Genomic DNA, 20,559 nt, shown 5'->3' with positions numbered 1-20,559 from the left:
ATCAACCAGATTTCAAAAACTTCACAGGCGGTAAGTTGAAAATGTGAAACCCACTGATAGTACAGACAATAACAGCAACAGTCAGGATCTACAACATGCTTCCTGTGTGTTGCAGCCTATTTCAACCTGGGTTCCTCAGAATTAAGCCCCCCTCCATCTATTGTATATAACACATTTTCTTCTATCTACCATCTTTAGGAGAACTGAGAAAAGTATTACTTAATTTTCTGTATTCAGCTCCATTAGGTAAAATAACGATAATTTTCTGTGTTTCAGATGAGGAGCCTTGGTTGAGAGAGGCTGTCATGTCTATCTTCTTTACACACATATTACCTAAGTTTTTCATCAGCTTTAGGAGATAGGTATTATCCCCATTTTTACATTTGAGGAAACTAAAGCACACGGTGTCTCAATAACTTGCCTAAGGGCATGCAGATTTCAAGTTAAGGAGCCAGGGCTCCTACCCCAGGCAGGTTGAGTTTCCGGAGTCACTTTCACCACGCTGCAGGTAATGTGCACCAAGGCTGGCTGGAGAACTTGTATATCAAACAATGCTTTAAGACTATATCTGTAACTCAATTCAGCATAGTATATATACTGCATATACACAGTGTAGCTTACTTCAGGAATACAATATGGCCTCATTCTCTATATCTCAGAAGAGTAAATAAAAAATACCAGAGGTGATTAACATTCAGAGCCATCACTGCCCTAGAATTACAGATACGGGCTGTTAGCAGAGAGACTGGTACTACTAGGCATGGTTGGGGAAATATGGGTCCATGGAGGAAAAGTTGAGTTCCAGTTCACAACTCAGTGTTACTGTAACACAACTCAAGACACCAACATTCTATACTTGACTTCAAAGAGATTCAAGAAGGTTAAACAAGATAACCTCTCATGTTTATTCAAATTCTGGAGTTCTGTAAAATATCTGAATATTCTATGGGAAGGAGATATCCAAATATCAAGGCCCACCTTTTGACCACCTCTGAATTTCTGAATACAAAGGAATGGTTTATCAAAGAGGACTGATTGACAGCTGGTCATTTCGATATACAGTGCATCAGAGGTTTATGAAATGGCTTACAACTCTTGTCGGTCCAGACATGCAGCTCCTGCGCAAGTTCAGGAATCACCAAAAAAGTTCGCCACCCTTGTCGTTTCTTGGATTTTAAAATGTCCCCAAAAATGTGATCTCCAATATATAAAATGTCTTTTCCCTTGGCTCCCAACAGATCACAGATTGTATCAGAAGAACCTGAAACAACAGAGTGAACAATTGAGAAAACTGTCTCTATATTAAAATCAGCATTCCAAGTATTATAACCATTAAATTCTACGACTCATTTTATTCTTATGTCAGGAACAGATGAAAAAAATAAAGACTTACCATTCTCTTTTTATTGCCTTCAAAGACAAGGCCTTCAGCTCCACTGTGCTGACCAGAGCTCTTGATCAGCAAATCCAAGAGCAACAAAACTGTATCCTCATATTAGTGAAAATAACCTTCAAAAGAGCCACTGCCAGTTTCATCACAAATCTGCCATTAAGCTGGCTTTATTCAACTGTTTGTAACTACAACATACTATATACCTATGCCCACGGAGCTCCTTGAAAAACCCTTGAGAACATTTTGAGAAGTACCCCCAAGTGATTCCAGGTACTGAAAAAAAGCCTCCAATAGGATTTTAAAAAAAAAATGATTTTAGTGAAAATCAGATTCATTTAGCTATACTAACAACTGCTTAAACATAGACCCCTATTGCATTAAGAGATGACTAAACAATTAACTTCAATAGATGACATCTTAGAATACTAAAGAGTACACATGGTACTTTGCTGAGAGATCACCAAAGCTTTCACAGTGAGAGGTCTGAGCAAAAACTTACATTAAATAAAGGGAAGTCTGACTAACCTCCTGAGTAGACGATACCATGCTGTAGGGGGCCTGTGTAGGTACCAATTTTCAGCTTGCCAGTTTTCTGTGTGAAGAATATGGACTTTGTAATACTTTATCATCCTATCAATCCTCCCCCTTACCCCACAACCCCCCCCAATTCTACCCCCACCGCCAGTGCTACTTGGCCAGACAGCCAAGTGAATGGCACTTACTCTTTTCAATTAGTGGGTTGGTTTGGCTGCTTCAGTTAAGACCAAAATTCTTAATTTCAAAGGAGAAACATGGCTAATAGAAAAAAAATTCCTATTTCTTTACAGAGAGTAAGAGTGGGGAAAGGAGAAACATTAAGGACAGTGTGCTAGCAGACAGATCATCCTCCTGACTTACAGTATCCACTTGACGCAGTACTGTGCCTTCTCCAAAAAAGAGTGGTTTCCGTGCATCCACCAAGATCAGGTCAAAGTAGGACTGCCATGGTCGATGGAAGCTACCAGGCTGGTGAAGGAGAAACAGCAAAAGCCAAAACATCACTCCTTACCTTCAGGCTTACTATTTAATCTTACTCAGATGCAAGGAATATAAAAATACTAAGTATAGACAGAAGATCCCACTATTTTATTTTTTAAAAAGGTATTATGTCTAATTATAAGCCATATCCTTTGGGAAGCACACAAGGTATAAATACTAAATGACTAATAATATTCTATACATTTTACATCATTTATCTACTACTGAATTACAATAACTTACTTTACAGCAGTTTAATATATGAAAGTGTGCTCACTCTGAAATTTGCTAAAAGGAGCTTAAAAGACGTAGGGAGAGATGCAAATCAATACCCAAGGGACAGGTTAAGAGAGAGGTAGATCTGCATCAGAGCTAATGTATAACATAACTACATAAAACTAACATAAAACTATTATTAGGAAATTTTACTCGTTACGTTGTCAGAATGATAGCTCTAGGTACACACTGGCTTTTGGCTCACAGTGTAAGCTAATCACAATACTAATGAGCGAATTATGCCCATTGAAATCATGACTATCCTGAAATGAAACCCTGGCATTAACCTTTTAAGACCACCCCAAAGGGCACTGCACACTGTGATTTCAGGTATTCTCAGAACAGGGATTTGCTGGTGTTTATTCACAAAAGTCTAGGACTAAAATTCCAAGTTGCAAGGAGTATTCCTTAAACCCAAGTGCAGCCGCACTGCATGAATGAAGACTTGTCTGCTAAATATCAAGGTTATGTGCTTTCTTGGCAAAAACTTAGCAACAACTAATGTAAAATGTAGAAGTTGTCAAGAATATACACACATTTTCTTTTTCTCTTAATCCAATATCTTCCACAACCTGAAAATTCCTTTCATTGCCACACAAACTTATCAATTCTGCATAGAACTTCTCGGGCTTAAAACTGTTCTGATCCCATCCTACTAAATAGCACATGAATATCCCTTTATTTCTGTCTACTAAGTATTCAAGTTGCAATCTAAATTAGCAATTTGATTTTAAATTCTACTAGCTCCTATATTACTTCTAATGTTAATAAAGATTAGACAATAAGCTTAAAAAGAACAACTCTTCTGGGTGAGTTCTGAAAAATTCTTTCCCCCTCAATATTCCAGAATGATTAGATGCATTCATTAGTATCAAAGCAATGGTCTACTGAGTCACATATAGTACCTTGGGGCCGTGTGGGAAATCAAACAGGTAAGTCATAATTTTCTGGGGGGGAAAAAAAATTAGCGTAAGGTCCATATACTACTTTTGCAAAAGGCATATAACCCAAAGAAACTACAAGCTTTTCATAAAACATATATTTTTCAACATAGGGTTCACCACATTCTTGATTTCTCTAAACTTTATGAAATCATGGCAGTAGAAGCCAGAAATTAATGTTTTACCATACCAAAAAGAAAAGCTTCTAACATTTTCAGGGAGGATACATACTTCCTCTGGAAGATGTTTTTGAACACTCATTTGGAGGTAAAGAGCATATGAGGTTGGGGTATAGAGAAAACTAATGACTTACACAGAAATAATGTATTACCTTGGCTTCGCTACTATCATCCCTAGACCAATTAAGTCTACAAACCAATGGTTTATATAAAACTGTTTACAGGTATTGATCGACTTACGACCTGTGCAACTTACGACCATTTGACTTTACGACCACAATCGCTAGCCACGACTGCTCTGCGTCTGGCAGCGCAAACGTTGCCCAGCTGGGCGTACGACAGTGCGGACCAGCTTCCAGCAGCACTACCATCTCCGCGTGCATATAGCCTACTCAACTTACGACCAAATCGTGTTACGACCGGTCTGTCAGAATCAATCGTGGTCCTAAGTCGAGCACTAGCTGTACTACAAATGACTAGGTGTCTAAATCAAGTTTATATGTACGGCGAATTGAGGGAAATGGGACTTCTTGCTACTATAAACTTGTGTCTCAGCAAAAGTAAGATGAAACTAAGGAGTTAGATCAGTTTTTCCACATGCTTTAATCATGGGGAAAAACTGTTATTAAGAGGTAGTAGATTTTGATCACTAAGAGCCAAAACATCTTTGCACCATCTATTGCTGCAGGTTTTCCGGCAGCAGGGAAGTCACAGGCACACATCAATAAAGGGTGTGACTGCTCAAGTTCATAGAAATGATGCTGCAAAGAGACAAAAGCCATTTTAATCTTTACAAATGTTTTAAATAACCCCAAGATTAAAATTTTCAAGTAGCCAATTTATAATCAGTGAAAATAAATTTTTAGAAAAATTTGAGAACCACTCTTATTCTGTATATTTTTGCCTTTTCACTCTGCTTTGAAAATGAGATGGCAAGAAACTACTTTCACTGGATGAACTTCTATCCTCCTCATTGTCTTTGCAGTTCTTTAGGCCAAAATAATTCCTCTGCATAAATACACAAACATAAACATTAAGCACTTACATCTGTATATTTATAGTCACTGTTGGTAGCAAGAAATACTTTCCCTACTTCCTTCATCCGGCTCAGAAGCAAAGGCAATTTTCCCTAAAATGTAATTGGATAATGAGTGAAACACAAGACATTCTTATTTTTGAACTCTGGTTGTCATACACTGGATTTCTGTCCACCACAACAGGAATGGGGGAGGCTTTTAAGGGTTAGTTGTATTCAGAATTTTGCATTTAAAAGCCCACATTATCACTATAAATAAAGTATTAACATATGTAGTATATACAGTGTATACAATAGATTTACTTGTAAAATGATATGTATATTTATAGGAGTTATATGGCTGTTAACGTATCTCTACCTTCCTCATATGTCTGCCTCAGGAAAGAGTTGAAATTACCTTGAGATTTCTTTAAGTATGTGAGGGGTGTTAGAGGTAGGGAGAGGCTGATTTAAACATCATCAGCAAATGTTCTACATAGAGATTATTAGATATGGCTTCAGTGTGTACACTATGGTTTTATAAAACACCTTGCAAAATGAAATGACATGTGCAGATGCTACCTAGAAATACCCACACCCACGCCACTTAAATGAGGAAATTCTAACTCCTCATGTGCCTGGAAAGAAAAATATCTTTTCTTTCTGTCATAGCAAATAGATTCCTTCACTCAAATTCTCCTGGACCCTCCCCATTCAGTGTTCTTTCTCGAAACAATAAGGGAGGTAGGTGAAAACAGGAGGCACAAAAACTGAAAACAAGAAATCTTTACCACAGTACTTTGAGAAAATACTGTATTCTGCTACTTTTACTCTGTAGGAAAAGAAAGAAGTATGTCATCTTGGGGCACTATGTGTGTTTAATTTTTATTCTAAAACAGTTTTATAGAAAAGTTGTGAAAATAGTACAGTTCCCATATATTCTTCCAGTTTCCCTTAATATTAACATCTTGCATAACCACAGTACAATTTAAAAGTATGAAATTAACATTTGTACAATACTATTAGCCACAGATTAAAAAAAAAAATTTATCAGGTTTCCCACTACTGCCTTTTAAGGTATTTTAAAGCTTTCCTCATTACTCTCTGTTGACAGGTTAAAGGATTTTAAATAACAGTAATATATATGCGCATTTTTGAGATGATCTAGTGCAGCAGTTAAGATTTGGGCATGACTTAGCTTTACTACTTACTGTGTGACCTTTGACAAGTTATTTAATCCCTCTATTTCTCAGATTTTTTTCTCTATAAAACAGGTAACAATAATATCTAACTCAGGGTTACACAGAATATTAAATGGCATAATGCATGTAATCACTTAGCATGGTGATGTGCATACAGTAAACCTCTAGCTGCTGTTACTATAATTGAAGCTAAACAAACAAATGAAATACTTAGTCTTCTTGCCTATCAACAAACAGGAAAAACTCTACAAAGACCTGTGCTCTAGCTGAAAATTCTTTGTGATTATACCTTGGAGATTATACTATGCCAAGACAAAGAAATACCTTCCTTTGTCCATTTCATTATAAATCAGCTTGTTAATTATTTCCCTAACTGGTAAAATGAGCTATTGTGCAGATCTATTTTCCCCTGTATTACTTACATCTTTGACCACATACTTCTCAAGATTTTCAACTGTCTTTTCCTTAAGGGAGCCCTAGGGGAAGAAAACAAAGGAATTAACAAAATCAGTTTTTAGCATGTAATTTATACAAAAAATTGTGTTTTCTAATCAACCCAAATCATTTTTTTTTGACACAAGGACACCCTATTGCCCATGCTAGAGTGCAGTGGCGCGAGCGCAGCTCACTGCAGCCTCAACCTCCCCCAGCTCAGGTCATCCTCCCACTGCAGCCTCCCAACTAGCTGGGACCACGGGTGCACATCAACATGCCTGGCTAATTTTTTGAACTTTTTGTAGAGACAGGTCTTGAGCTCAAGCAATCCACCTGCCTCAGCCTCACAAACTGCTGGGATTACAGGCATGAGCCACAGCCTCAAATGCATTTCTTAAAGATTTACCAAAATGGTAGTGGAAAAACTAGAAAAGGCCAGGAAAAGGTAGCAGGTATCGTTTGCTGCAACCCTGCCTGTAAAATTTGTCTTCAAAATATAAAACAATTTCTATTTTAAGTTTGAAATTAAAAGGCATTTCATATTTTATTCAATACAGTTTATAATAAATGTAAATTTAATATTAATTATTAGGTGGGAGGTATCTGGACCAAAAAATGGACCACTGCCATCCGCAAAGGATATATTAAGTATAATGAAATACAATAAAACCTCTTCTAAGTTTAAGAAATGCAAACTAAAATAAAATCCAAAAGCCAAACACCATCACTGGGGAAAGATCAACATTACCTTGGAGACCAAAGACAAGAACAAATGTATTCTAGAGAGCTATCACTAGGGGGCAAATCCACTTTTTCTTTTTTTAAACAAAGGAAATATTCTGCTACTTTTGGAAAGTTAATGCCAGGCCATAAAATATATGCCAGAAAGCGAGCAGGTGAAGCAGCAATTTCTTGGTACCTTGTAATGAACCCAGTCAACAGCATCTCTTACATCCTGGAACATACTCCGGTAGGACATGAAGAGGTCCCCATCTTTAAATCCTGTTTCACAACTACAGAAAGATAAAAAGAACATGACAGGGGATCCAAAACAGGGTAAATAAAATATATATCAAAAAACTCCCAGGGGACCCAAAGGTTCCATATCATATGGGTAAAGGCTGTGGCTAATTAGGAAATAATTACTCCCTAATGAAAGTCCATTCTCACCACCAGAAATAGCTATAGTGTTCAATGGAATACAACAACTGTGAACAAACACAAAGTGATAGAAAAATATACTGAATGGAAGCTAAAAGGGCAAAATTCCAAAAATGTCAGTTTTTTTTTTTTTAATTTATCACTTTTTAGAAACAGGTTGAAGAAACATTTAAAACTTAAAATTGGTCATTTAGGTTCTTTCCACCCTGAGTTTTCTGACACTGTCCCTAAGTACAAAAGTACTGTCCATTTTTTATTTAGCTCAGCGCCTCAGCTTTCCACCAAATTTAGTGTCTTGAAGTGGATAAAGCACAAAGAGGATATGAAGTTAGCCAACTCTGACATATACGGCTAAACTTTCAGTATTGGCTATATAATTCTCTCTAAAGGGAGAGGATAAGTGGTTTAAGACTTACGCAAAATTTTACCTCTGGTAAGATATACAGTATTTATTCCTAATCAAATCTTGCCGGGCCTGGGAATCAAATTGCCATCCCTGAATGGCTCCTGGGTAGCTGCTGTGAAATGAGTTGGGGGGTTTTAGTGTAATTCTGCTTGGACAGATAATCATCACACAAACCTCCCACTCAGTTGTCACAATTAGCACCTCTGCTGGCCGTCTTCATTCCCAGGAGAAGCCAATCAGAAGTGGTGGCTGCAGCACACTGGCAAGGAGAGGGGCCGTGTGGGAGGTGAGAGCCTGCATGGAGCTGCTGGTGCTGTCCCATCTCTCAGGCTGGCAATGTGGCATCTCTCACTAGCACTAAATTCACTTTAGAAAAGCAGAAAAGACCTACAATGGCCAGTTCTCTAAAACCCTGTACATTAATTTTAAAAATCAATTGGAAAAAAAAAATTATAATATATACATACCTGGTATATCTGGGACAATTAGTAAAAAAATCTACTAGGCAGGCCAACAGGTAGGTCTCTGAAAAATGAAGAACAGATATTCATAAGCTATAATGAAATAATCCAAACTTATTTCATTATCTCCCTTGAACAGAGACTAATGGTCACAGAAGGAAAAGCATCAGTATAAATAAGCATAGAATGAATCTACCTGGTAGGTTGAATAGTGTGTTCAGAATGTAAAATCTTTCAGTATCATCTCGCTGGATAAATTTATTTGGATACTGTTCTCTAGTTTCTGGTCTGAAAGAAAAATTTAAAAATTAACTAATTTTTAAAATAACATTATAATAATTGGGAAATAGCATTATTAAAAGATTCATTAAATTATTTTGATGGCTATATGCAAGATAGGATTCCAAACATTAAGCATGGCCAGCTATGAAGATGAATGAATGAGTTCAGGTTCCAGCTCTTTATTTTTTTAATTTTAATTTTTTTAAATTTTAATTTTAAATTTTTTTGCTATTTTGCCCAGACTGTACTCAAACTCCTGGGCTGAAGCAGTACTTCCCACCTCAGCCTCCCAAGTTGCTGGGACTACAGGTGTGATGTTCAGCTTAGGTTCCATCTCTTAAAAGAACTGTCAGTGTGGTGGAGAGGTGGCTCACATACACATATAATTGTAAGGTAAAAAAAAATCACAACTACTACAAGAGAGGTGCAAAAAGCTATGAGAAAACCAAAGAAGTGAACACCACTGAACTTAAGGGGCAGAAGCAAATGTGAGGACTAAGGAGAGGAAAATCTAGGAAAGATTCATGCATGTGCTGGCATATGAGCTGCGCCTTAAAGGCTAGATGGACCAGTTGTGAAACTAGTCCAATTTGGGTAGTGAAAGGGAAGCAGAGAAAAATTAAGCTAGAAAGATAGGTTAAGGCAGAGTAAGCTACTGTCCTACACCATTTCGGGGTAAGAGGGCCCTACTGACAGTTTTAAAGCAGAGGGATAATCCCATGGGAGCTGCATTGTAAAACAAAATTAAATTAGTAGCTGTCTTAGGATAAACTGGAGAAAGACAATGTGATGCACTGCAACAATGGCCACAAATTCTTCCTGTCTCTTTGTGATGAAATTTTGTGGCTCCCCCAATTAGAACACAGTCTATTTCTCTATTCTTGCATATAGGCTTGTATAGCAGCAAATGGAATCCAAACAGAAACCTAGAAAAGCATTTGTGTACTGGGGCTTACTCTCCCTCGAAGCACTTGAAACCCCAAGACTACTATGTGCATGAAGAGTGAGACAGTCTGCTGGAAGATAGAAGGCTACATATAGAAATGAAGCACTCGGCCAACAGCCTGCCAATACCAGAATGTGCATAAGGCCATTCTAGATCAGCTGCCAGTTAACCAACAGCTAACCACAGACATGTGAAAAAGCCTAGAGACATCAGCTGTGCTACCCCAGAATCTCCCAGTTGACTCTCAGAATTTTCTTTTTTTTTTTTCTTTCTTGAGACAGTCTTACTCTGTTGCCCAGGCTGGAGTACACTGGCGTGATCTCAGCTCACTGCAATCTCCATCTCCTGGGTTCAAGCGATTCTCCTGCCTCAGCCTCCTGAGTAGCTGGGATTACAGGCATGCACTACCATGCCCAGCTAATTTTTTTTTGTATTTTATTAGAGACGGAGTTTCACCATGCTGGCCAAGAAAACTCCTGACCTCAAATGATCCACCTGCCTTGGCCTCTGAAAGTACTGGGATTACAGGTGTGTGCCACCACATCCAGACACTCTCAGAATTTTGAGTTAAATAAAATGGTCACCATTGTAAGCCACTAAATTGTTTTGTGCGTGTGCGTGCGTGTGTGTGTGTGTGTGTGTGTACACAGGAAGTGGATACATCAGATGTTAAGGCACTAAATTATTTATGTATTTATTTGACACAGTCTTGCTCTGTCACCCAGGCTGGAGTGCAGTGGCACGATCTCGGCTCACTGCAACCTCTACTTCCCAGGTTCAAGCAATTCTCCTGCCTCAGCCTCCTGAGTAGCTGGGATTACAGGCGTGCGCCACTACACCCAGATAATTTTTTGTATTTTTAGTAGAGACGGGTTTCACCATGTTGCTCAAGGCTGGTCTCCAACTCCTAACATAGTGATTGATCCACCCACCTCAGCCTCGCAAAGTGCTGGGATTACGGGCAGGAGCCACCGCACCCAGCCTTTATTTTTAATTTACATATATATATACTTTGAGACAGCATCTCGCTTTGTCACCACTTGGCTTACTGCAGCCTTGACAGCCTGGGCTCAAAGCAATCCTTCGATCTCAGCTTCCTGAGTAGCTGTGACTACAGGCGCACACCACAGTGCCTGGCTAATTTTTAAAAATTTTTTGTAGAAATGGGGTTTCGCCATGTTGCTAAATCTGGTCTCAAACTCCCCGGTTCAAGTGATCTGCCTACCTCAGCCTCCCAAAGTGCTGGGATTACAGGAGCCAGTGCCCGGCCTATTTTTTAGCAAAAGCTAATTTGATATAGAGACAAAGTACTGGGATCAGTTAGGTGTTATTGCAGTAGTCTAAATGAGAACAGCAGGGCCTGTTCTAGAGTGGTGACCCAGGAAATTAAAGGGAAGAATATATTTAAGAGAGATTACCAAGGCAAAATAAAACCCAGCAAACTGAGCAGATTTGGCAGGGGGGACATTAAGAGTCATAGATGATGTTCATGCTATGGTTTCTCTGAGAGGTGGTTGGTACTATGAACAGAAATATGAAAACTAGGTAAGAAGTGATGTCAGTAGTTCTATTTTGGCTATATTAAGCTTGAAGTAAACAGATTTTTATCAGGCAACTAGAAACACAGGTCAAGAACTTAAAACAGAGATTCAGACTTGAGAGATAACTGAGATCATCTATGTACAGATACTCAATGGAATCATGAAAAGTATGAGGAGATGAAGTCACTTAATGTGCAAGGAAGAAAGAGAAGAGACAGAACAGAACCATGAAGAAAATTCAGGATTTAAAAGAAAAAAAGCCAGTGAAACAGAATTTGTTAAAGATCCAGAAACACTTCTAAAAGAAAACATTTCAGAGAAACTAAAAGGGAAAAATACTGAAATATAAAAATATACAATTATGTCAGTGAATACACGGAGATTAACAATCTAAATAAAGGAAATCGAATTTAAAGTTCACACTCAGAGTAACCTGGATAAATTCCTGCTTGGGTTTTTTAACTACAAATGGCATAAACTCCAGTGAGACACATAAAATCACATTAGTTCCCTGTCTTAAGTCACTCTTCTGAAATGAGAGTTCCCAATAATGAATAACTTTGTAGAGTACCTCATCATCTAGCTTTCCAAGATTTTCTTTAATGAAAAGTAAGGTGGAAGGTAACAATAAAAAATCTTCAGTCAGGTTTAATAAGCTGACACTATCTCCTTAGATATAATATACTTGTCTATTCCCTCCATCAGTAAAGAAAAATTCCTTTACATAAAGATGGCTAACAGTTATTTATTAGGCAGTTAGAACCCAAATTGATTTATAAATATAGTTAGCAATTACACTGTAAACTCAGTGTCAAATCACACCAGTATATATTTAAAATAAAAATCAACGTGGGGGAGGTAATGTATCATAAAAGAAGAAAGCTACATTTGGACTGGGAAGAAAACAGTTATCACACAGATTACTAACTTTCTGTGACTCACAGAATAAAGATTTGTTAAATAATAAGGTCCTAACTCATGAGCAAAGCCTCTTGGAGTTCTTCTTTTCCAGCCTTGTCTGCCACTGTAATAGCTTTGATAACTATTTCTTCCTTTCCCTCTATCTTCAGTCTCTTTTCATGGGCATTTTAATTATATTATTTTTATTTTTTTTGAGACAGGGTCTTGCTCTGTTGCCCAGGCTGTATTACAATGGTGTGAACTCAGCTCACTGCAGCCTCAACCTCCTGAGCTCAAGCAATCCTCCTGCCTCAATCTCCCATGTACCTGGGACCATAGGCATGCACCACCATGCTCAGCTAATTTTTAATATTTGTAGAGATGGGGTTTCACTTTACTGCTGGTCTTGAACTCAGGCTCAAGCAGTCTTCTTGCCTTGCCCTCCCAAAGTGCTGAGATTACAGGCATGAGACACTGTGCTAGGCCAGCTTTTCTTTTTAACTTTAAAGACGGAACAGTGCTAAGTGCTGTTTGGATAATTCTGCATTTACTCATAAATGACTTATTTTTGAAACACTATTAAATGCATTAGGGAAAGGAGCTATGTAGAAACTTTACTGGCTTATTTAGGGTAAGAGAGGAAGTCTGTGTATCTTGAGTTAGTAAATGTGATCAAAGTACTAATTTGTCAAACTACTTCTCTTTTCCTCTCTGCCTATCCCTCCCTCAAAATGCAAAAATTCCTTTTTAGACATAATAGAACCCTGGTTCATCTTGAGATTCTGAATTATGATGACAATATCAGTGTATAAAATAGTTTAAGTTACCAGTACAACCTATAATCACTTCATATTCTAAATCCTATTTCCCGATATTCACGGATCCTGAACAAACCCCTCATGAAAGAAACAGTGAAGGAAAGGTAGATGTAACAATGGCCTGCTCAGATGTGTCAAGATGGGTGTTTACTTCACACTGTTCTTACTATGTATACATGGAGATCTCTGCGCCTGTGTATTGTCAGTAATGCCAACTGAAGAGTCTTATATCAAATGCTTCATTTCTAAGGGGCATCTTGTGGCCTCAAATCCAAAGGAAGCTCTGGTACAATTTCAGCCGGTTTATGTGCCTCTTATCACAAAAAAAGACACTGTATTTTTAAACATTTCAATGTAGCCTCCTGTTTTTCCTATTCTGCCATCAAGAATGAATAGTAAATGGAAAAGTTACAAGAGAGACTGACACACATCCTATTCTGTTTAGGAGCTGCTGTTCTGACCCTAATACAATGTCAAAAGTAAATAAGATAGCATAACAGTAGAGAAAATGTTTAACTGTAAAGCTACAGTTACAGAAGTTGTCAAATGGTGGCATTATGATTTTTTAAAGAAAATATTGGGACATTTCACATACACAAAAAAGTAGATACTAAATTTCATCTGCTGTTTACTAGGGTGAAAAGTTCAAATTAGTGACAATAGTGGAAACATTTTTATTTTGAAAATAAAGCTTATCCTTATTTTTTTATTTTTATTATTTTTGAGACAGAGTTTCGCTCTTGTTGCCCAGACTGGAGTGCAATGGTGCAAATTCAGCTTACCACAACCTCCGCTTCCCAGGTTCAAGCGATTCTCCTGCCTCAGCCTCCTGAGTAGCTGGGATTATAGGCATACACCACCACATCCAGCTAATTTTGTATTTTTTTAGAGACGAGGTTTCTCCATGTTGGCCAGGCTGGTCTCAAACTCCTGACCTCAGGTGATCCACCCACCTCGGCTTCCCAAAGTGCTGGGATTACAGGCGTCAGCCACCACGCCCAGCCTCCTTGTTTTAAATATTATTACCACATATTCATTTTAACCTTATGTTTAAAATGTTTTTAATGACACAATCAAATGTCTGGCGATGTTCATTAGAAGCTAAAAAATAATATATTAGCTATTAAAAAATCTCTTAATCATTTAAATTGCTGTAATTTAAAATTTTTCAAAGCATTTTTATATACATACCTCTTCTGAACAGCTACCTGAGAACTGTATTAGAAAGAAGAAAATAAAAATCTTAGAATTTCAAAGAAGTCAAAACTACTAAAGTTCTTCTGGGTAAATTTCAAGATTAGGTTTTTTGTTTGTTTGGTTTTGTTTTTGTATTTTTTTGAGGCGGAGTCTCGCTCTATTGCCCAGACTGGAGTGCAGTGGCATCATCTCTGCTCACCACAGCCTCTGCCTCCCAGGTTTCAAGCAATTCTCCTGCCTTATCCTCCCAAGTAACTGGGACTACAGGCGTGAACCACCATGCCTGGCTAATTTTTGTATTTTTAGTAGAGACAGGGTTTCACCATATTGGCCAGGCTGGCCTCGAGCTCCTGACCTTGTGATCCACCCGCCTCAGCCTCCCAAAGTGCTGGGATTACAGGCATGAGCCACCATGCCCGGCTAAGATTAGTTTTATTGTATGCTGTATAATTGGAAGACACTTAATTTAAACAAAATGTAATTGCTAACTATATGCCAGTTTGGGTTCTGACTGCCTAATTAATGTCAACTAATCTTATGTAAGGGAATTTTCTCTTTATGATGAAAAGGAATAGGGAAATATATTATATCTGGGGAAACGATGTCTTCTTCATACTGTTTGACTACAACATTAGAAAGAGGTTAAAGGTTCTCTGTACTCACCCCCTTATAAAGTTAAATCCATGTGCACAGACCAAGAGGTTTCCATAGGCATCAACTTTCAAAAGATTTCCATATAGTGTGTCAAAGACAAGTCCCCTATGTGAAAATGAAGAACACTGTTGATAATGCAAAGTAATACAGGCAATAATTTTATGTAGTACTATTTAATCATCATGAATCAAACTTCATCTAATTCAAACTTTGTAGCAACCCAAATATGTCCTAAAACGATATAATTTCAGGGGCTAAAGTGAGTAAAGTCTTAAAAACTAATTCTAAAGCAACTAAAAAATATTGACTCTGTCCAGACAGATATCTTAATTGTTTTCTGTAAGAAACAAGAGCTTAATCAAACAAGGTATAAACAAAATTCCTCTTCCTACAGCTGGTACCACTCTAAAACATAGGCTTTTTTCTTGGACAACTGAGAAGGCTTATAGTTTCCTCCATTAGATGTTGTATGTGGGACACATACAACAGCATCTCAAATAAACATCATTTTCTTAATCCTAAATATTCCCTATCAAATCCAGAAATGCAAACTGCCAGGCTTCTATCATGTTAAGTATATTAGAAAAACACATACCTGTTTGCCAACAGCCCCAAATACGAACACCTGTGATTACTGCCCATTAGTTTTTGTAATCCCCCTTTTTACCTATAAGTGGGTCTTCCTCGATTGCAATAAACTGAGCTTATTTCAGGAACACCCAGATATGGTGTATAAACTGAGTTTAATTCAGGAACACAAAGATATGGTGTATATGAAAAGTTCATGGTAATTTTAGAATCAACACCAACCAACCAAAAAAAACAACAAAGAATTATTCAATGTTTTTCTGGGGTTTTTTGTTGTTGTTTAAGGATAAATTTGGAATGTCTAATTTGGGGGGTAAGGAAAGTAGTCTTAATCCAAAAATATCTTGAAAAATTACCTGGTAGGGAATGTAGAATCATAAGCAAAGCTGAGCAACTCCTGGGGATAGCCAATAGAAACTAATCTCTCCACAGTAAGCTCAAAACCAAGGGACTCATACTCCGGGGACTTGTACACTGCACAAAGAGGAGGTTTTCATTAGTTAGCAGAAAGAACAGCCAATTAAAACAGAATGCAAATGAATGAATTTCTGCTCTTTCCCAATTCTTCCTCCCTTCTAATTCTGCCATTTTTCTTCTTCCCCCTCACACTCCATGTTCTGTACTGCCCGAAGTAATTAGAGAACTCAATTGTTAGTCTGTGGAAATAGGTCAGATTACATAGCAGGAGCCTAATAACAAGCTGAATTATCAAACCATTCAGTATAGTTCCTTCATTCTCAGGAAACCTATTCCAAACATTTTTTCCCTTTATTCTTTCATTTCCACAATTTAAAAAAATGAATACGCATAGCTGTGATATTAATCGTGAGAATAAAAGTACATAGAAAACTAGGTAAGGGAGGTCTATATATGTTGAAGGCTTCACTGTTGTGCATAACTGGTACAGAAATCCTTCAAAACGAACTTTTTAAATCATCTATTTTTGGAATTCCTTTCTGGCTTAGTAGTTGCTTTATATGCCTTCTCCAATCAATATGATTAACTGTTTTCTGTATCAGATCTAAAAATGTATGCCATCAAAACTGTATTTTCCAAGCTATTACTGTAAACCAACCATAAAAAGACATGTTTGCGACAATTAGGGAAATCTATGAACTGGGAATTAGTCACTGAAGAACTGGTCGGGCGTTGTGGCTCATGCCTGTAATCCCAGCACTTTGGGAAGCTGAAGTGGGCAGATCACTTGAGGTGAGGAGTTCAAGACCAGCCTGGCCAACATGGTGAAACACTGTCTCTATTAAAATACAAAAAATTAGCTGGGAGTGGTGGCATGCACCAGTTTTCCTAGCTACCCAGGAGGCTGAGGTGGGAGAATTGCTTGAACTCGAGGCATGGAGGTTGCAGTGAGCTGAGATCACACCAGTGCACTCCAGCCTGGGTAACAGAGTGAGACTCTGTCTCAAAAAGAAAAGAAAAGAAAGAAAGATATTGAAGAATTATCATTCATTTTATTAGAAGTATGGCAGGATGGGTATATGCAAGTGTGTATAAAACAAAATCTCTCCTTATCTGCCAAAGGAGCACTGAGTTTGTTATAGGTCAAAGAACAGGAATTTCAGGCAATGGCGGAGTTCTCTCTACTACTGTACATGTTTGAAATTTTCCATAATGAAAAAACTTTTTAGAGTTATTACTGAAATTCAAGCATAAAGAAAATATTGCTCCTTTAAATAAGTTTCTTCCAAATGAAATATTTAGGTAAGACTCCATCAGTCTCCAGAAGTGAGTAAGCCATATTAAAAATAATAACTAAAAAGACCTGCCAGCTTGCTAAATAGCAAATGAGGCAAAAATATTCATCCTATACTTGTAATCTCATCATAGCAACTATTTTTATATTATGATAGTTCTTCCATCTACTATTAACATCTTTAGCTTATGGCTCAAACAGATTTCTCATTGCAGTTTGTATACCTATCCAAGTTGGTGCTAATATTTTAATGAGTGCAATTCAATTTTCCCTTTCCAAAAACAATCTTGTAGAATAGTTCTGGAAATACAGAACAGTAATACTAGTTGCCTCCTAGGAAGGGAACAGAGTGGCCTTTAAGAGACAAGGAAGGAGACTGTCATGTACCTCCTGTACCTTTAAAACTTATATTATGTATATCTATTTTTTAAATTGCAAGCTGGGCTGTCAAAATCCTTTAATAAATATTTGTCAGATTTTAAAACCAGAAGCCTAAAATTTTTAAGGTCTTTTAGGAGAGACTTGAGTCTCATCTCATCAGAACAATGCCAAAAAAGCCATCTTTATTTCTTTCGTTGTTGCAAGGGTATTAATAATTTAATGCTAATGCTAACCCTGGCTAACATTTCCTTTTTTTTTTTTTCCTGAGTTGGAATCTCGCTCTGTTGCCGGGGCTGGAGTGCAGTGGCCATAATCTCAACTCACTGCAACCTCTGCCTACCGGATCCAAGCGATTCTCGTGACTCAGCCTCCCAAGTAGCTGGGATTACAGGTGCCCGCCACCACACCCAGCTAATTTTTGTATTTTTAGTTGAGATGGGAGTTTCACCATGTTGGCCAGGCTGGTCTCAAACTCCTGACCTCAAGTGATCTGACCACCTCAGCCTCCCAAACTGCTGGGGATTACAGGCTGAGCCACCACACCCAGCCATGGCTAACATTTTCAAAACTAGCTATATTACCTTCTTCCCCTTAACTCCTACTTCATCCTCTCCCCTCCCCCTAAAAAAAAAACTTGAAGACTTAAGTGTGGAATTCCTAAATCTATATGATGTACACTGTGGTTTAAAAAATAAAGTGCTATATACACTAATAAAGAGCTGGTGTACCATAAAACCATAAGGCATGGCACCTACCGTTTTAAATTTGAGTTATGTTAAAAGTATAACCACTCTCACCTTACCCTCCTCAATGCCCCATTTCCCTAATCCAGTTGCAAGTAAATCTCATTTTAATACAATCTCCATAAAACAAAAGTTGTTTCTCAATCCTAACCAAGGCCCCATTTATTTCAAACAGTATTTAATGAAATAAGATTCCAGTATAGCTAAGTAATTTGGGTAATCTACTGACATTTATTCTTATAGGATTTGGTCCATATAAAATGTTTTCAACTGTTAATTTTTCAGAAGGACAATTTGCTGGATACGCCTTAAAGTGGAAGACAAAAAACGAATCTTAATTACTCCTACCCACATTCACCCCTAAAGCAGCTATTTTCTCCAGTTAGAGAATCAGGTAACTATAGAGCAATGGAGCAACTAGTGAATAAAACCTATGTCTATGAGACAATCTGGATTTGAAGGTCAAATTAATTTATTCAGAATTTTCAGTGAAAAACAATACAGGGAAGAAAAAGTCTCAAATTTCCATTTTGACAGCACAAATCCTAGAATAGCAGAAAATAAAAACACTACACTTGCCACATTATACTTTTTCGCAGGGCAGAATTTCCCAAGTGTTCAACTGAAGTGACTTTCTAGAAATTCCACCTGCAGAAATACTTCCTTTTTCTCATGAACTCAGAGTACTTCTTAAAAATATGATTTACCTTCCTCATTTGCCAACATGAAGTTCTGTAGCAAGTACAAATATCAGCTGAAGCCAAAATTTAGGTCTGAGTTTCATCCAAAAGCTCTTTGTAAGGCTGGGCGTGGTGACTCACACCTTTAATCCCAGCACTTTGGTAGTCCTAGGTGGATCACTTGAGGTCATGAGTTTGAGACCACCCTGGCCAATATGGCAAAACCCCATCTCTACTAAAAAATACAGTAATTAGCCAGGCGTGGTGTCTCATGCCTGTAGTCTCAGCTAACTGGGAGGCTGAGGCAGGAGAAATGCTTGAACCTGGGAGGCGGAGAATACAGTGATCCAAGATTGCATCACTGGGTGACAGAGCCAGGGTGACAGAGTGAGACTCCATCTCAAAAAACAAACAAACAAAAGCTCTTTTGTGGTAGGGTATATATACTACCACTGCAAAAAATAAATTTCTAGAATACATAAGCCATCAGAACTTAAGCTTGGGTGTTGAAACATATACCTCTCCCTCCAATTTTTTTCAACTAGTCCAAAATAAACTTCTCTACTCGCAAGTGGGAATGGGTTTGGTAAAAACAGTCCAAGTTCTACCCTGACAACACTATCTATTTCACCAAGTTCTATATTAATCAGTAAGACCTACAAGCTATTGACATTTTCTCATAAGCTTCCTGGATAATCGTTTCAGCAACATGAACTCCCAGGTCACTAAATTATCTGCTACATAGTACAATCAAGGTTAGAGAAGCAGAACTGCAGCTGCACAGACCATGAATGTAGATGTTTTATTCTAAGTGTCCCTCAGGAATAAATGCATTTGTTGTGAGCTGGTGGCAAAAATTCCTAAATCTTACTAAGTACCACCATTCCTTTAAAAATAAAAATAAAATATAAAAAGTAAAATTCCTTTTTTAATCAACCAGGCCCTTCAAAGCCAGCCTCAGATATTTATGGAAAACCATATATATATCACCTCAGACTTAGAGCTTTATGCCTCTCCACAGCTGCAAAGGCTCTAATTTCAATTTCTCTCCCACAACTGTGGCAAGTAAATGATGCACAGCTTCAAGCCCAACTCTCACAAATGACTTTCTGTGGTTCCAAAACCCAGGCAATAGTTTCACATTATCTGCTTATTTCTTCTCCCAGAAGGTACTCTGGCCTACCCCAAGTTACTTAACATCCAAAGACAAAGAAGGACTAGAGTCCAAAAAAGAAGACTGCTTCAGCCACTAGGGCAGCACACAGTGTTCTCAGGTTGCATAATTAGACTATAAAGAAAAAACCAAAGCTTTGAAAGTTCAAGTTATTGAGAGCATTTAAAGATATTCTTAGGCCAGGTGCAGTGGCTCACACCTGTAATCCCAGCACTTTGGGAGGCCGAGGTGGGCGGATCACTAGGTCAAGAGATCGAGACCATCCTGGCCAACATGGTGAAACCCTATCTCTACTAAAAATACAAAAATTAGCTGGGCGTGGTGGCATGCACCTGTGGTCCCAGCTACTCGGAGGCTGAGGCGGAAGAATCGCTTGAACCCAAGAGGTTGCAGTGAGCCGAGACTGTGCCATTGCACTCCAGCCTGGCAACAGAGCAAGACTCCGTCTCAAAAAAAAA

The 20,559-nt window shown here is 38.0% G+C and overlaps 1 protein-coding gene across 3 annotated transcripts in view; it reads right to left on the bottom strand.

Moving 5' to 3' along the window:
• NT5C2 (5'-nucleotidase, cytosolic II) overlaps nt 1-20,559 on the bottom strand; it is a 108,171-nt gene that overhangs the window by 3,774 nt on the left and 83,838 nt on the right. For 2 of the 3 annotated variants that reach the window (XM_017531080.2, XM_017531084.2), the window contains 11 exons: nt 15,769-15,886; nt 14,834-14,929; nt 8,683-8,774; nt 8,493-8,550; nt 7,378-7,471; nt 6,446-6,499; nt 4,852-4,935; nt 3,592-3,633; nt 2,291-2,398; nt 1,919-1,985; nt 1,091-1,261 (listed from right to left, as the gene is read on the bottom strand). In XM_017531080.2, coding sequence (XP_017386569.1) covers nt 1,091-1,261; nt 1,919-1,985; nt 2,291-2,398; nt 3,592-3,633; nt 4,852-4,935; nt 6,446-6,499; nt 7,378-7,471; nt 8,493-8,550; nt 8,683-8,774; nt 14,834-14,929; nt 15,769-15,886 — 984 coding nt within the window. Of the gene's footprint in view, nt 1-1,090; nt 1,262-1,918; nt 1,986-2,290; nt 2,399-3,591; nt 3,634-4,851; nt 4,936-6,445; nt 6,500-7,377; nt 7,472-8,492; nt 8,551-8,682; nt 8,775-14,164; nt 14,189-14,833; nt 14,930-15,768; nt 15,887-20,559 lie in introns of all 3 variants that reach the window. The other variant, XM_017531079.2, reaches the window with a different exon arrangement.

This window comes from Cebus imitator, unplaced genomic scaffold (assembly GCF_001604975.1).
Source record: "Cebus imitator isolate Cc_AM_T3 unplaced genomic scaffold, Cebus_imitator-1.0 Scaffold71, whole genome shotgun sequence".
Taxonomy (NCBI): Eukaryota; Metazoa; Chordata; class Mammalia; order Primates; family Cebidae; genus Cebus; species Cebus imitator.
This window is presented reverse-complemented; position numbering and strand designations above follow the sequence as displayed.